General features: G+C 38.2%; 1 protein-coding gene across 5 annotated transcripts in view; it reads left to right on the top strand.

Moving 5' to 3' along the window:
- EBF1 (EBF transcription factor 1) overlaps positions 1-18,306 on the top strand; it is a 270,249-nt gene extending 251,943 nt beyond the window's left edge. For 4 of the 5 annotated variants that reach the window (XM_026858392.1, XM_026858391.1, XM_026858390.1 and 1 more), the window contains exons 8-13: positions 6,188-6,256; positions 6,850-7,024; positions 8,582-8,761; positions 12,232-12,426; positions 12,798-12,866; positions 17,978-18,306. In XM_026858392.1, coding sequence (XP_026714193.1) covers positions 6,188-6,256; positions 6,850-7,024; positions 8,582-8,761; positions 12,232-12,426; positions 12,798-12,865 — 687 coding nt within the window. In that variant the 3' untranslated portion in view covers position 12,866; positions 17,978-18,306. The remainder of the gene's footprint in view (positions 1-6,187; positions 6,257-6,849; positions 7,025-8,581; positions 8,762-12,231; positions 12,427-12,797; positions 12,867-17,977) is intronic. The other variant, XM_026858393.1, reaches the window with a different exon arrangement.
- Positions 18,307-18,330: the final 24 nt, after the last annotated feature.

Genomic DNA, 18,330 nt, shown 5'->3' with positions numbered 1-18,330 from the left:
TCCAAATTACTTGCCAGATGCTTCAGTTGACGATAATATGGTGGGAGCATCCAGACTCTCAAATGTGAGTTTATTCAAAGAGTTATTCCAATGCAGCTATATTAATGCTAGTTTATTCCATGCTGCTCTGTATCTAGATGAAGTACACATCTGTGCTAGCTGCTAATTCTGTTGCCATTGTTACGTGCCCATCATTTATGGAAATAAAGACCAGCAGCATGAGTGGAGTGGATTAAAAAAAAGGAGGCTGATACTTTTTTTTTAGTATCTAAGTACACTATATTAACAGGAGGATAAGAGAGGTAAGATGGGAGACTTGCAAGGACAGACTTACAGGGGATCACCATAATTTTGTTCCTTCTTTTGTCAGCAGCATTCGCAATGCAGACTTTTGAATAGGGTGTGTTTTCCCTATTGCTATGTATTTATCACCTTTGTGGTTAAGAGGTGTTTTAATCATCGATTCTCAATGTTTATGGCTAGATGTCTGCTCACATTTGCATTTCAGTGTTTGTTCTTTCTTCTGCCTCATATAGGCTTTCTATATTTTATTTATAAGGTTGGCTCATTGTGGAGCAGGTGGTAAGGTCACGCATGACTGTTTTTAGTGCTGTAGATTTAGGCTGTGATTTTCAGTTCGGGTGGAGGCTAATTGAGACTACAATGGCTTGGAAAAGCTGAGGTTCTAGCTCCCACTGTAGACTTATTTTCTGGAAACTGCCATTGAAATTCAGTGACAGGAGTTCAGTGCACTTCCATCCTACAAGCAGCAGTAAGCAGAGTCTTTTTTTTGTCTCTCAAGTGAAGTATGTTGTCTTTCTCTCTCATTTTGCCTTCCTGTCTTTCCAATATCTATATGGTGTTCCCTTCTTCAGTATGATTCAGTTATAATATATGGAACAATTCAGTTTGTTTGCTAGAGAAGTTTTCATCTTTGTGTGAGTACAAATATCTTTTTAGTGAAATGGTCCTGTTATTTTATACTCCCCATTAGGCTGGCACAGTTCCCTCGGTTTTACAGTAAATGGAGAATCTTTACATTTTGAATGGCTTTTATGAGTCTTTATAAACTATAATTGCTGAAAATGATACAATAATGCAGTGCTCAGTGTAGATGTGGAGAGTTGGTAGGTTCTGGACAGACTGAAATGCTTGTATAACCAAGCTAGATGGCTGACATTTTAGATCTGTGGCATCCTTCTACATGGCCCTCTACCAAAATGTTGTTTTTTCCTTTATATTTGAAACAGTTGTTCACAATTTTGTCTTTATCTTTTAAAATATAATGCGTAGACAAATTCTAAGTACATTTAAAAACGTAGTTCTAACACATATCCGTAATTAGCGCATTTAGAAATTCACCAATTGAAGAACAGAAGTTTAAACACAAATTATTGTAATTTTTGACTACTGAAATTTCAGAATGTGACCTTTCCAAGGTGGAGAAGGGAACTGGAGTCTAATGTTCAGCATTTTGACTCTGCAGAAGAGGTTTTTTTCTTGCAAGTAGCCATGAGAGTAGGAAGTTAGAAGGCAGAGCCAGGAGGTCAGACATAAGAGTCAAGGAAGTATGAATGACATCATCATCCCTAAGTACCCTCTCAGAAGATGAATGAGCTCTCTCTTGTATTACAATGCTAAAGAGCATTAGAAGGTGATATGATATCTAGACAACACATAAGATAAATGCCTCAGAGTGTGCTAGAACAGCTTCCCCCCCACGCCCTCCACAAGTACATAAATCCTTTGGTGGTCTCAATAATACAATATGTGGCTGATGAGTATTATATATTGTGGTCAGCTGCTTCTTGACAAAATTCATTTAGATTTAACAAGTACCTTGAACATTATCTAATTTAGTTACTTAAGCCAAATAACTCAGTGTAACTTTAGATACCCTTTATCTGACTACACTCACAGCCCTTTTGGGACACAGGGTGGATTTTTTTCACTAGTTGCTGAATAACAAATAAACGGATGTCAACAGGAGAAATATCCCATCTTTTTTTAAAGCTGGCACAAAATGTGTTTATCGTGATAAAACTTGACACAAAATGTTTTTGACATGATAAAACTTGAAATGCAAGTTTCATGATCTTAATGAATTCCTTCTGAGAGCAATGCATGCCACAAACAAAACATGGAAAGTGCTGTAATGTTGGTTCAAGGTATGTTCTGTCAGAAGTGGATTCAGTCTTCATTTCAGTGTTTATGCTTCAAAAGCACCGTCATTCCAGTATGATTTATATAATCTTTCCTACAGTAATTTCGGAATATGTGAAGTTGTAGCAGTCCAATACTCAGCCTCCTCTTTTGCTTATCTAAACACCCATTAGTATTTTCAGGAGGAAAATTTGATTAAAATATTTAATTGCATTCCTGTTTCAAAAATTAAGAAAGTAAAAGTCCCTCAGTAGAAAATCAGTTTCAGTTTGGAATAAAAACAGACTCCGGATCTGTGGTGTGTAACTGCATGGAGGGCAGAGTTCTGATGCATCATATTTAATCAATAAAGCAATCTTTCCTCTCTTCAATATTTGCTCAATTGTTATTTTTATAGAAATAAAATGATGTTCCTTTGAAATAAAATAAAAGAGAAGACTTACTTTACCTCTAACTAAATGCTGCAAAGTCCTTTATTCTAAACCAAAAGCTGTCAGACTTTTAGCATTAGTAGAAGAGTGGATCTTTCTTGACAAATGCCCCCATAAATTAGATATTAGCTTTAGTCAAACTCTGTCTCTCTCAGGAAATATTTCCACTTGCATATTCAATTGGAAGGACCTTACATGATGCCCACTTACTGCTATGAAAATCTAGGCATCTGAGATGAAGGCAAAGAAAAATTTCTGTGAACAAAAGAATATCTGGAATAACAGACCTTGAGCTTATGCAGAGAGTTCTTTTTATAGAATGTGAGTTTCATTCACTTTTTGATATGTCTGTCTGCTGCTCTGTCCACCTATCTATCTGTTTATCTATCACGGTTGCAGTGGTAGCATGCAGCATCAATTGGATTTTAAAAGACATAGATCTTTTATATTAGCTGTCCTTTTTTATAATACCTTTTACAAATTTAATCAATGCATTTTAATATACAATATAGTTTAAGTGCAATATACAATAAATATTCGAGCTTCATCTTAAACATGCTCTAGCCTTTAAATTGTTAAAACTGCAGTGCCCTTTCAATCTACTTACATAATGTCATAAAATATACATTTCAAGGTAAATGAAGTCAGCTACTTCAATTTAGTCCCTCAAACTGGTAGTAAATGAGAGGTTAACACTATGGTGCCAAACCCATTATTGAGTAAATTTAGCACCTTGGACAGCTCTGTAAAATCTTTATTGCTTTCCTGACCTGCTCGTCATGTTCTGTCTATGTGTTCAGTGGCTCTCAGCTCTGATTGAAAGGCAATATATTAGATCCCGAACACAAACATGCTCGGGGGCTGCTTCACTGTGCGCGTAATGACATGGAGGTGAGAACAATTTTCTGGTCACCGCAATCCAAGCACCTTGCAAGGTCTGTTGCTCTAACTTATAGAGGACTTTTGGGGCTCCTTTGTATGTGGAGTTGTAACAGTAGCTTCTATGGTAATTTAAGCAGAGCTGCAAAGGGTTTAAGATGCATTCAGAAAACAAGAAGTTAATGTCTTGAGCATGTCTGTAGTAGCATTTTATTGTGCATTTTTAAAGCTAGTTTGTGTCTATAGGTACTACCGTCAGCTCTGGAGTAGAAGATACCACTACTTGACACGGGAGTTTTTGTGTAACATCTACTTTGTATGATCTGAAAATGTCATAAACAAAAAATGCTTTTATTGTGTGAAAATAATGTTAGATAGAGTTTGAAACTCAGATTTACAGATTCTGAAAATGTTGGAAAAAATATAACTGTTGACTCGCTAGGAAAATGGAATGCTACTTGTCAAGCATATTTCAATAAACCATCATAATTAGCTTTATTTACATGCAATATGATATGGTATCAAAGAACTGCCAATGTTTAAGAACTGGATTGTATTTAATATTAGGTAGAGTGGCTGTAAGAGTCCATGTAATTACCAAATTTTTTTACATGGTCTTCAATCTCTTTTTAGATGCATTCTAAGGTTTTTAGCTCAGCATTACATAAGTAACTATGATTAGTCAGGCAGAGTAGAAATGACTATTTAAACTTTCTCTTTTTTTAGTAATTTGGCATAATGACAGCTTAGGTTAACAATATTCTAAAGCAGTTTGTGGGCTTTGTATCACATTCTAATTTTCCATCAGTGAAATACATAGTGCAAACAATTTCTACTGAAGTGAAATAAATCGTAGTTTGCAAAGTCAAACACCTGTGCAGTAATTTTCCACCTAAAATCATGGCTTGAAAAAGATAACATTTTTCAGTAACATCTCTGTTCTTCTCTAGTTTGTATCTTCAGTATGAGGCAAAAAGGGCAGCTCAGTGTTGTGATGATTCTGGTAAAGCAACAAGGATTGATTGTACTGGATGTTGTTTGCAGTCTGTCTGTCCATGATTATACTGCTAACTGTTGTGGTCAAGCTACACCAAAAAAAACCCCAAAACAACAGCCACAACAGAAAAAAAAACCAAACCAAAACACCAGAAGAAGGCTGTAGCGACTTAACTCCTCTGAATGTGTTTCAAATGCAGTGATTTAAAAATCCATCAATTATATATTACATCTCACTTCATATGTGCAAAATAATTTAAATGTGTGTTCTGAGAGAGGGGTGTGTGCAGCAGAAAGCAAGCCTAAATGTTTACTGGGAGTACAAAAATCCTCCATCTCATTTTTGAATTTAGGACATTATATATGTCATAAGTAGTTACTGCAGTATGACAACTATTTTATCTTATATTATAGAGAATTTAAAATTGAAAAAAATGCTAATATGCATCTAAAAGCTTGTCATTTGAAGAGTTGTTCAAGGATTTTTGAAGAGGTTATGGTGACAGCAAAATGAATGCAATTATATCTCTATTTTCTGATCAGAGTCTACAGTATATGAAAATTGAGCATTACTGTTTCTTTTTGGTATAAAATATGGCTATTGTGTAAAATATTTTAAGTTTAAAAGTTTAACTTTGTAGAAAACTGTAAAAACCTTAGAACTGTACTATTTTTGTAAGCTACCTGCAGTAATATACTGTGGTGAATAGCATCATGTTAGTATATTAGAGCAATACTTATGGGCTGGGAATTACAAAAATATGTTGTTTTACTCAACAGACAGTCTCAACTGGTTTTGATCAGGCAATCGGGAATCTGCTAGATGCTTTGCAAGAATAAGAGAAAAAAAATCTTCTGGGTTAATTCTGCAATGCATTTTTACATTTTCTATCAGGATTTTTCATAGAGATTTTTTCCCCGCTGTAACATGTAAGAACACAGGAAATGCTTTTATTACATGACTGCCAATTTAAAATACTCTAAGAAATATTAAGTGAAAAGGAACAAATAAGAAAATGTAGAAAAGAAAATTTGCCCCAGATGATGAACTAAATCCCAGACTGTTTTAAATTCTTCTGTCCATGCAGGGAATTTTTCCAGGAAACTGCACCGTACTGGGTCATGTGTTTACTTCTTGTGCATTATTTTATGTACATGGATCCTACCCTGACCCATATTGGGGTACAAACTAAAGAAGTTGAAAGGTTACATTACCAGTAGCATAGGACTGATTGGATATCTTTTGAACGTGGCCTGCTGGGTAAGGTCACAATTCCTGCAGTATCCAATTAAGAAAAAAATAAACACATTGAAGGGATTCATAACATGCTCTGAATGACATTGATTGCAGTAATCTAGTAAATGACCTCAGGATTGTATTCTGCAATAAACCGATGAGTGGTTTATAGTGCAGATGGTAGAGACAATTGAGTGATGTATTTTATTTTGCAGCACCAATGATTCTCACCTTTTGACTTGATTAAGCGTGTGTGTGTGTGTGTGTGTGTGTGAATAGGATGAACTAGTGATTTAACACCAGTCAGTGGTTGCTGAGAGTTGTTACAATTAAGGTGTACCTGGTGGGAGAAAAAAAAAAAAAAAACCACAACAGAAAACATGGTGCAACTAATAGAAGAGTATAAAAGATTCTAATATTTGTTTTCCCCCACAAGGAGTTTATTGAACTCAGAGGAATGCATCTGTTTTTCTATTGACAGGAAGTAATACTTAAGAGGGCTGCTGATTTAGTAGAAGCACTCTATGGTATGCCACATAATAACCAGGTAAATGCATTCTACTTCAGCAATTCTAAAACATGGCTATTTCATAGATGTATAGATAGAGCAGGGGGTAAAGGTGTACAGTGTGAGACAAGACTAAATATGGAGGGTAATGTCATATCTGGATTGGGGGTGCGTTTGCTTGTTTTCTTTTTTAAAGGGTGTGAATTTAGTGCTCGTAAAAGCAACATGTTATTAACCCCGGAGGCATTTGCCCACTCTCACCAGGTATTCACAGATAATATGGGCAATGATATACATTGTGTCTTGCCACCGGTGATTTTTCAATCTTACCCTAAAGATAGCTTTAAGGTGGAGTAAAGCCTGGGCTCCAGCCCCATTCTGCCAGTTGGTCTTGTTATACAGAAGCGTGGCTGCTGGGACTGAAACTTCCAACTCTCTTACACAGATGTCAGGATGTATCACGAAGACAGCAAATCTTATAAGCATTAGCTATCAGTCAGCCAACTGGTTTAGAAAGCATATCATCTAGTTTTTGCCTTTGGTCAGGGAAATGTTTCATTTTAGCATGTAAGAAAAGGTTTGTCAGAGCCATATTGCTAACTCTTTCTTTTTTTTTTTTTTTTTTTTTTTTTTTTATAATCCTGAAAAGAGCAGCAGACATCGCAGAAGCACTCTACAGTGTCCCCCGCAATCACAACCAGCTCCCCGCCCTTGCTAACACGTCAGTCCATGCAGGAATGATGGGAGTGAATTCCTTTAGTGGTCAACTAGCTGTCAATGTTTCTGAAGCCTCACAAGCCACCAATCAGGGTCAGGAGAAGACTCGTCTTCCTCTCTCTATGAACTTTTTCTGATAAAAGTCAGGGAACCATGCCGAGCAGTGAAAGAGTGATGGTTCAAAACTGAAGGCTAGGAGCACGTCTAGACAGACTCCATCCCACACATATGCACAACCTTTGAATGACACAATACTGTCATGAGATTTGGCTTTCTTTAGTGACTTTTCCCCTAATTCGGGAAAAAACCTTCTGCAGATATCTAAATAGCTTTTGCTTCTGCTCAGAATAACACTTATATCTGTGTTTAAATCCCGCTAATTTTAAAAGGATTTCTATTGTCTTGAGCATGTACTTAATGTTAAGTACTTGCTTGTATATTTTCCTGAGCATCGGTGATCTCTCTGTCTAGGCCCTGTGTAGCATTTCTTTATAACACAAAAGTATCCCTCAAATATTTGTCTGTTTGGTTTGGTTTGGTTTTTCAAGAGACATAATATTGGCACTGATTTTTTTTCAGACTTTCAGACTTTCCTAAATTTTGAAACTAGCAAAAAATAGGAATATTTACAAAGACATTTTCAGAGCTTCTCCAATTTTTCTAATAAAGTGCTTTTCAATTTGTATAAAATCGATTGGTTTAATTGGTTTAATTCCTACAGTCAAAAATAAAAAAAATGTGATGAACATTTTTGTAAAAACCTTTTGCAGTTTCCCTTCTCCTTTGCTCAGTTCTATTTATTATCCAACTTAAAAATTCAGTTTAATGAGAAAGTATTAGAATGAGGCTATTTTCTATAGGGGGCAGACAAAATTCTTTTGCATTACACTGAAAAAAAAACCCTTTTAGATTAAAATATTTTATGGATGTACTGTGTGGTAGGAAGAAAAGTTGGCATTTTTTCTTCTAGGAGTGAAGATGCATTTTGTATTTCTGTGCTTCTAGAAACAAATCTTCATTTTTGGATATTTGGATATGAGTTTCTGGAAATGTTTCCAGAAATAGGTAGAGATACAAATTTTAGCTCGGTGCCAAATTTGATACTCATTTTCTACCAACATAATGAACAGACCAGGGCCAGGAGACTAAGGATATCCCACTACTTTGAGAAATACACCCTACATTTCCTAATGTGTGCAGTGAGCATCTAATCTGAGATGCGTTAAGTGAGAGCAACATCAGAAGAGAGGTAACAATCATATGCTTTTAACATACCTTAAGTCGGTATGTACTCCGCTTTGAAAATGTAGGTCATGTTTACTCCATTTCCTACAAACAGCTCTTTTAGAGTGAGCGTTCCTATCATACCCAGTGGTAATCTTTGCTTGAGGGCAGGGGTTGCCCGAGGAGCTGTGAAGGCTGTAGCCTCCTCCTCCCGCTTTGTGGTCCCATCAGCAGTGTCCTAGGCAGTGAGGGTTCACAATTTGGATTACCTGGTGGTAGTGGTGGTCAGTCCCAGCCCTCCCTGTGCACACCATGGCTGGACTAGGCTGCTGGCTTGGTAGCCCAGTTACTTGCTTTTAGCTGTTTGTGTAAGAAACTGTTCTCAGGCTAATACCAATTTCTAAATGTATTCCCTCCCCACAAAAGGTTTTACTCGCAACTCAAGCAGCGTGTCACCTCATGGCTATGTGCCAAGCACCACCCCTCAACAGACAAATTATAACTCTGTCACAACAAGCATGAATGGCTATGGGAATGCTGGAATGTCAAATTTAGGCGGTTCTCCAACCTTCCTGAATGGATCTGCTGCCAATTCTCCCTATGCCAGTGAGTATTATATGGGTTTTCTGTCTCTTGCACATTTTCATTGGAAGGCGATGGTGACTTTTCTGTGATACTCAATATTTAGTTACTATTTTGAGCACTTGAAAGAAAGCTTGGTCCTTCTCCCCAAGGCACTGACCTTTGAAGCACTTTGAAGACATTAGTGTTGCCAGCAATGCTCTTCTCTGTTGATGATGATGATGATGATGATGATTGTTATTGAGTCTCACACAAGAGCTTAAAAAGAATAATGTCACTCATGATTTGGGCTGATACTTTCATAACTTACTTTATACTCAGTAAATAAGAAATGGCGTCCTCAACGTTGCTAGAAAGCAAGGATGGCACAAGTGCCTTAATGTCCGTTGGAGCGGCTCAGAAGTCAGTTGTCAGTACACACCTTTTTGCTGCAGTGGCTGTGAAAGGAAACTAAAGGGTATTTGCTGCAGGAAAATAGTTTTTTCTAGCTGTAAGATATGAAGGGCAGAAAAGTTTATTCTAATAACACTGACATTTCCATAAGCTGCATGATGATGTTTCCAAGACCCTTGAGTAAATAATATGTTCATAACCTTTATAGAAATTATAAATTACTATTGGGCCTAATCTTGGTTGCTTACACTCGATTTGGTTTGTAAGCAGGTATTGACTTCACTGAGAGATTAATATTAGTCAGTAAAATGTGACAATGTCTCTTAGAGTTTGTGTTTTAGTGTCTGTATGGTGAATGCCACAAAGATGTAAGTCATACAAATCGTACATTCCAGGGCATAAAGAACCTATGGTCTACAGTCCCAGTTATGGAAATATTTATGTGTAGAACTAACTTTCTGCATTTTGATATTAAAGGTTTAGTAACCTGTTTAAGTATAAATACATTTCTATTGGCAAAGGCCTATGAACCTCTACTGCAGCTGCTCACACAGCTCAGTAGTCCCTATTCACATGAGAAAATTAAATGAATAGGACCTGCCCAATTCCTCTGACATTACTCATGTGGCATAAAGGATTCCACTGACATTTGTAGAAAGCTGCTAGCAAAATCAGGCCAGAAGGTCTTGTCATATAAATAGGTTTATAGTCTGAGACCCTAGCATGGACAGGACGAACGGACTGCTGAACATAACAAGGTTTACGCAGCAAATCTTATGTTCAGTGGTGTAACATCAGTAATGGATTATTTTGAATTGCATTGCTAAAGTTCAGCTTTAAAAAGGGGATAGTAACTGATTTTAAAAATTACCTCCAAGGCTTCTTAGCTGCTGCAAAATTAGAAGAAAATATTTACCCACATAACTAGTACTTATAACCTGGGAATTGCTAACCAGTTATTATTTTTGTACTCTAATAATAATGTAACATGTAATGTTACAAAGTACCTTACTTATTAAGTTGAATTTACTGTCATAGAATCTGCGCACTCTGAATTCATAATATAACATGATTGATGCGACATCTCTTTTTGGAAGCAGATGCCAGTAATGCATTTAAAATACCCTAGCAGCATATTATTTCATATTTATGAACAAGTCCTCTTTAGAATAGCACTTCACTTTCCAGCCCTGGTTCTCTATTCTAGTTATATTTTGGGAGGTTTTCTTGGTAGATCTGTCATTCTGCTAATGCCTAATCCATCGAATCAGAAAATGCTTCAATCATGACCTGAAAATTAAAAGGTGGCATTCTTAATTAAATCAATAAACTAATTGCTGTATAGTAGCAATTCAATTTAGGTGCTTTGATTGCTCTCCCTTAGCAAGTACTTCCAGACATAGAGTGACTTCAGACTAAGATTGTATCTGTCAGACTGTGAAACTTTGAACATTTAATTTCCATTAATTGATTTCCTCAGTGTTAACAAATATGATATCAGATTCTCAAATAAGAACTTAAATAGGGTGATTTTTATCTACATAAATGCAAATAAAATAATAATTCAAAGGCCAGATGATAGGAATTTTACTCTATAATATGTAATTATTCATAGCCCCCTCATGTGTATAAGCAGTTTCTAAACAGGACAAGAATGAAAGTATGGGATCTTACTACTGGTCCTTTCCTTGTTTTTGTGGGATAAGAGGAGAAGCTGGCAGTGCTGTCTGAATATAAAAGTAGTGGGCTTTATTTTTGTGAAAATAAATTCACTTTAAACCTCAATGATAAATATATGAACCAAAGATATTTATCTCACTATAGAGTTAAATAATGGTTTAAAGATATATTTATTTTAAAACTGAACCTCCTATGTAGCAAGTTTGCATTCTGGACAATCAGTTCAGTCCCTAAAAAAAAGGAAAGCCTCATGTCTATACTCTTAGAAATACTGAAGACTCATTTTATTCAGTCTTGTAGTTAAAGCCAGATCTTCATCCGATGTGTACCGGAATGGCTTCATTGCTTAGCTATTCCAGCTGAGATTCCAGTCGATGGCTCTGAATGAGAATGTTGTATTGACTGTTCAGATGCTGGTCGTAGATCCTCTGGGAGAATTATTTGTCTTGACCATTATAAAATAGACTTTCATTTTCAAAATTATCCATCTCGGGTGAGATACGAAATGTCAGTTCCATTCCTGTGCATAAATAAAATGGTCTTGTGAGACATCTAACTGTTTTTCATGTCACTGAGGATTCCTGGGAAGTCCTCACAGCAGAAACTTTCCAAAGCTGATGGATACAGGGAAGCTGGAGACTGACTTGGTAGTAGTAGCTATAACACAGAAAGTGTCTGTGGCCATTGTGAGAATGATTTATTAGTTTCTCCCACTGGGAGATAAAAGAGAAGCATGATTTCTGTCAGTTATCCACACATTTTTTGCGCAACAGACACTGAAAACACTAGTCACAGGAGACCAAAGGAGTAAAAAACTGTCAGAGTGGCCATCTCACTGGTTGCTTCGTGCTGGACAGCCTCCGTGAGTGAGTGAGTGAGTGAGTGATTGTGAGTGTGTGTGTGTGTATTCACAGATTTTGGGATAACTCCTTTTAAAGCCTAGTTCTTGCAAGGTTTGAGAGAGGAAAGAAACACAACCATTTTTGCTGACTTTTGACAAGCAGGTTGTCTGAGTCACCACTAAACTCTCTACCTTCTGCAAATTTTCTTGGAACCCTACAGGTCTTTCTGGAGTCATCTTGCTACAAGGAAAGCATGGCTTAAAATGCTAGTTTTGGAGGCCAGTTCAAAACTCAAACCTTTCCAAGTTAAAAAGAATAAAGAGTTGCAGTTACAGAGAATTAAGGGAGTTTTTAAGAGCTCCTAAAATTACTGCTCCTGAACACCTGCAAAACAAAACAAGTGGGTTTCCTGTGATGATTGATGGTGATTGTGAACAACCAGGAATCTAACTGTAGTAAAGACATTGGCCATTTGAAATAAGACATAGTGCATCCAGGAAGCAGAATTCTCTTGTTTCTGCAGCCTTCTTATTATCTAATACTAAGGAATGCCTTTTGGGGGGTCTTTTTTTCCTCTAGTTGTGCCATCAAGTCCGACAATGGCCTCCTCCACTAGCCTCCCCTCAAACTGTAGCAGTTCCTCTGGGATTTTCTCCTTCTCACCAGCCAACATGGTCTCAGCGGTGAAACAGAAGAGTGCTTTTGCGCCTGTCGTGAGACCACAAACTTCTCCTCCTCCCACCTGCACCAGCACCAATGGCAATAGCCTGCAAGGTAAGTGAAATCAAGTCTGGAGCACAGGTGGCTGCTCTCAAAACCGTGAGTTCCCGGTGCCTTGAGAGGCTCTAAGCAACACTGAGTTGTCATGTCCAAGGGGATAGAGGACAGTGGGGGATCCCTGGTGGTCTCTGTCCTAAAGTTTTCTCCTGTAAAGAGTAACTGGACTCCACCACCAGCCCACCTCGTACCATGCAGGTGTTTGGCAACCACCCTATCTCTAACTCGTCTAATACTGCTGAATTGAGAGGCTGTGTCTTTTAAAGCACAGACCTACTATTATGATAAAAACGAGTAATATTTCAGCTTACTAATACCATCCTTTTTCTTTCTTTCCTCTCTTATTCCCTCTTGTCGTCCTTTATCAGACCAGTCTTTTGTGGACTCTAGCAAGTACTCCACTGCAGGGTCTCTCCAGGGGCTGGCCTTCTCCTGAAGTACGTCACTCAATCTTCCCTTCATTTTTTTCCTTTGTCATAGTACACTTGTGCAGAAATCCTACTGAGAGCAAATAGACCGTTACAGAGCTTGGCACAAACCTTTGCCTTTCATAAACAGAAGACACTTTACAAACTAACAGCAGCATTTTTCAGTTTAACTCATACCAGGACGAACATTAGTTTCCACTGATTAAGGTACTTCTGTGCCAATTAATTCCAGAGATGGCACAGGGCCTTTCTGAAAGCCCCTTCAACTGTTGGTATCAAGGGGCTGCTCCTTTTCTGCATCCCTTCCCCTCTCATTACAAGTATTCCAGCATTAGCACCTAAATACATTTTGAAGCATTGATGCAAGCTGAGGGAGTGACAGACAAAAGCTTGTAAAACTGAGGATGCTGCACAGACCAGCACTGCCCATTTCATTGTTTGATTCAGCCTGTTTTACAACACTGTGCCTAAACCTTCCTGTGTAATTACCTCGCTACGCATTAGTGTGCTGAGAGAGACATTTTCATGCTCGCTTAGACCGAGGAGTTTCCATAAGCAGATGCAGCCAGCTGCCTCCAACTGTGCCAGAGGTGGGAAAGATTTTGCGGTATGCGTTGTGCTTCTCCCAGACCTGAGGTCTGTTTTCCTTTCCACGTGCCTGTGCAAATTATCCAAAGAGCATCAAGCAGGGAATAAAATCTGTCATTTTTAAAGCCATGTTCAGAAGGAGCTGTGCAGAGCAGGGGGAGGATAGTTCCACAGTCTCCACCTGTCACTCTACGGCCTCTGGAAAGAGAAACGCCGGGCTTGGAGGCATAATGCTGATGGCACCATTAACAGCCAGAAAAATCTATATGCAGGCAGAGTGGAAGGAATTCATTCATAAAAGCTGAGATCTATTGTGACTGAAGGAAAGCATTGTCCTCGGCGCATTTTAGACTGGTGAATTGGAAGGAGGATTCCTTGCAGATGTACACACATGCACACAGAAATTGTGAAAGTACTTAGGAACATATAAACAGAACTTGGGTACCTTTGCCCAAGACTTTGTTATAAATACAGACTGTGTCAGGAATAAAACACACCAAAATTTTCAAATGAGCTGTAGTGTGTAGGACATTGATTTCTGTATGTTTTAAAAATTTGTCACTGCCAACATGCATCAAATTTTAAAGGTAGCACCTAAAAATATTTCACCTCCAAATTAAAAAAAGACCAAAAACAAACAAAAAGGATGCTTAGAGTTGACTGCTAGAAGCTTTTGAACATGTTAATGTTTTTTTCTTCTCTTCACCTTGTCCCAACTTGCTGTTGCAAGTGGAGAGAAAAAGCAAGTAACAGGAGAAAGCTCTTTCAGGCACTGTTTTTCCTTTCACAAGACACGGAATTCTCAGATTCCACATACTCAGTTATGAAAAGCAATTATGGAACAAGCTGAAAGCACCAGACACAACTGCAGCTTGCTGATTGCCTCCTCATTATGTCACATCCAGATCTGTAATGCCCAGAAACCACACAGATCTGAGTGTTTCCCCTAATTTTTATTTAGCAATTCAGTTTTCATAATAGGAACAAGACACCAAGAGATGGTTCATTTCTAGGTTGTCACAGAACTTCTTGGTGAGTTAAAGACACACAGCTTTTAGTCCCATGCCTTCTGACACCACCTGAGGCTTGTAATAATCACTCAGAAATGCACTGCCTGTTGTGCCTTATTGCTTAAATAAACAACCATGTATAAGGAGGCTGTCTTATCTCTCTTGGGCTTCTGGATACATCAGAAAGCAATCAAGCTTTCCCTCTGTAGCTTAGATATCAGCAGAACTCACTAAAACAACAGCTAGGCTTATCTGTTGTTCTCTTTGCCATGCAATTTTGTAAAACTCAAAATACATTATTTCTGTAATTTGCTAGCAGCAAATACAAATTAGTATATGATAGAAGAAGTAATGCCCATTGGTGGGGGTTTTTCTACTCTCTGCCCTCCCTTTATGGAGGTGGTGTGATCTCATACCTACACTGTTTCCCACTGATATCTCTGTTTTCACGATCAATAACATGCTACAGCTGAGAGAATTTGCATGACTAGATGTAGCACTTACAGAATAAAAGTAGAGTGATACAAATGAAGACTTGCAAAGAATGGAAATATCAAAGCTTTTAGGCAGAAAAGATATCATTTGCCATTTGCCTTGTAATTTAATTCAGAATTTCAGAGCTCTTCAAAAACAATCATGCTTTGAAAAAAATGAGCTAAGATCTGCATCTGTACCATTTGTTTCCAATGGCAAAAGGTGCGTGGCTGATATGTAACTACAGGGAAATGTCTAAGCCATGAAGGGAGGAGTTGCAATTATGTCGCCTTTGTTTGGGCTCTTACTCAGGGTAGGCAGCTGCGCTGTCCCAAGAAAGAGACAATTCTTGACCACTTTTTGGTGAAATTGATTTGATTTTGATGAATCTTCTAGCTGAGAATTTTTTGTTAGAATAATACTTTGACATTTTCTGAAGTATAGGTAATTTCTTTTAAGCAAAATAACATCTTGTTTTAAAAGTTTCACTAAATTTAGAATTTAGAAAGGGCAGAAAAGGACAAAAAGTGTTGAAGTAGTATGCACAGAGGATTAATTATCCATCTGACTCTGCTCAGTTGCACTCATCACATGTAGAAAGAATCTATCCATTCCCATCTGCTCAACTCCTTGCTTATCTGAACAGTAAAGGAGGGAGCACTGTTGTCAGTATTGCTTTTCTCTGCACTGTAATGTGTGGCACTGATGTCCAAGCACTGCAGTCCCAACCCTATATTCTGCTAAATAACTGCCATCCAGAAATCTCCAAGTGCTTTACTAATAGGGGTAAAAATTGTTATCCTCAGGTAAGAAACAGAAACAAATCAAATTACTTGATGTAATACAATGAGCTAGAAGGAGAATTGGGACAAAACGTGTGTCTTGGGTCCATGCCCACATGAGTCTTCCATACACTCAGATGAGGAAAATTACACTGTCACCCTTAGCTGCAGTTGGCTGCCTCAGAAGAATTAGAGTCTGGTTGACTGTATCCATCACTGTCAATATCTATTTTATTGAAGCCATAGAGGTCCGTGGTTCAGGGTCCATACCCTGGCTCACATGTAAGGATCCCAGGAGCAGAGTAGGGAGCAAGCACAACAGTGAGAGCATTGCTTGGCTTGGGTTTGCTTCATTTTCAGTCACGTGTACCAAGGGGACAGCCCAATTGCGAGATTCAGAACTTGTTATTTGAGACACTGCTGAAATAAAACCCTTCGAGAATATTTTTTTAAACAAAGCTGCTGTTGTTTCACCCAGTGTTGATTAACTGAACAAGGATTCTAAAAAAAATTACAATATTGAATTCATCCTATGATTTGAGATGAAGGAGATGGTATAGCTGTGGAGATAATATGAAAATGCATCCTCAGATTATCTCCATGGTGAAGCCAGAAAAGCCCATGACAGGAAATACCTCAGCAAGGAACAGCTAAGACACAGTGGTGTCCTCTATGCTGCTCACTTGAGTGTCTTCCTGTAGGGCTTAAAGCAACTTAACTCACGTTTCTATCCTTTTTATCCTCATCCTCGGCTCCTTGAAGAGCCCTTATGTGGAGCAGAAACAATCAGTACAGTGATTCCACATAAAACCATTGCTGAATGATAAATTCCAAGAATTGAAATGCTGCTGTATAGTTGCAACATGTCACCTCTGAGGATGGCCTGTTCCAAACATGTGGATGTGTTTTGCATTCTCGCCTTCTCCTCTCATTTTATTTCATTTAATCAGTGCAGTTTACTCGAGCTGTTCTCCTCTTGCTGATTAGACTTGTAATTCTTGCACATATGGTGGTGTTTGTGGAGAAAACATTTCCCTCCTCTCCCCCTCCAACCCCAAATCTGTGAGTCTTTTACTTTGGCTCTGTTCTTATCAAATAATTGCAGCTGTAATTAAAGCACAATGAATCGGCACCAGTCACAGGGTTGAGTTCTTCCTTAAGAAATTACACGTCCAGATGTCTGAGATGGCAGGCAGTTCTAGCATTTAAATAATGTGCCCATGAAGTGCCGCCAACCTGAAGGCGAATCTGTTTTCTACCTTTTGGCAAATAACCATACAACTGATATTTTGAATGCATTGTTGTTACAGTTTTTATCATAAACTTGCATGACTACCTCCTGTAATGATGTACTTGCTCACAGTATATCACTTGGACACTTGGTTTGTCTGATCTGCATAGAGTCCCTGGTAAATAGAGGGAGACCAAGCTGGAAATCAAGCTAGGTGGAAGCCTGTACCTGTTGACTTTTAATTAATGTCTCCTCTTTAAGAGAGGTGGTGGTTTCGTAGAAAATGACGTTAGGAAACATAATGAAGAAATACTGACGATTCAACTTAGCCAACAGAAGAGAAGACATTCTAAATTAACATTAACATACAACTCCGTGCAGCTGGTGATGTCTGCTAGAAGCGTAATAAAACCATGAGGTGCCAGTCTGCTAAACCACCAGTTAAGGACATATTTCAATTTGAAAATTGAATTTAAGTCCTTTTATGAGTACCTGGACTCATAAGAGCAAACCGGCACAGGAGAACAAACCACTGTCAGTGTGCCCAATGCAACGAACACCCTGCCAGGTCTGTGATCTTGGTGGCCTATGGGACTCCAGCCATTTTCTCATCCGTGGAGCAAGTATCTGCTTTGCTTTTAAGAGAGTAATAGAATGTGTGGCAATGGCTGGATCAGGTTTAAGCCTCCCGAGCATTTTGAGAGTTTGAAACTGAAGTCAGAAAATTAAGTTGGGGTCTGATTCTGATATCAGGGGAAGTGCACTTTTTCTGCAAGAAAATCACTCATTTCAGCAGTCACTTGCAATTTAAACCACTTTCTGATCAGAATGAGGCTTCCCATGGTTACTGTGTACATGGTTGTCTCTACTGGATGATACTTATATATAAATTTAATTAATAGTACAGCTGAGTACATTGCTAGTAAATGTTTAAAAGCTCCAAGCATTTTAAAAGTTGTTTGATAATGTACAAAAGTAACTTTTTTCCCTCTCTCTCTCTCTCTTCCCCGCCCCCCTCCCCTTTCCTTCTGACAGCTATATCTGGCATGATTGTTCCCCCCATGTGAAAGAATTGCCTTGAAGAATTTTACTAATGAAGAGGTTGAATTCTGCTTCAGAGAGAATCTGATACAAGTCCCAGAGTGGAACTTTTTACTCAGGCCTTTTTAAAAATAAAAAAGAAATAAAGAAGAATCTTACAATAACTGCGGATTTTTAAACAAAACAAAAATCACCATCCTTGCAAATACTGAAATTAACAATCTACAATTGCAAGGTGTTGATTCAAGTTGTCCATCCCAAATACCTGGGAGATATATTTATTGTATGTTGATAAAAAAATCCACTTTTTTTTTTGGGGGGGGGGGGGGGGGGGGGGGGGGGGGGGG

This window comes from Athene cunicularia (genome assembly GCF_003259725.1).
Source record: "Athene cunicularia isolate RWA chromosome 13 unlocalized genomic scaffold, athCun1 chr13_part1, whole genome shotgun sequence".
NCBI lineage: Eukaryota > Metazoa > Chordata > Aves > Strigiformes > Strigidae > Athene > Athene cunicularia.
This window is presented reverse-complemented; position numbering and strand designations above follow the sequence as displayed.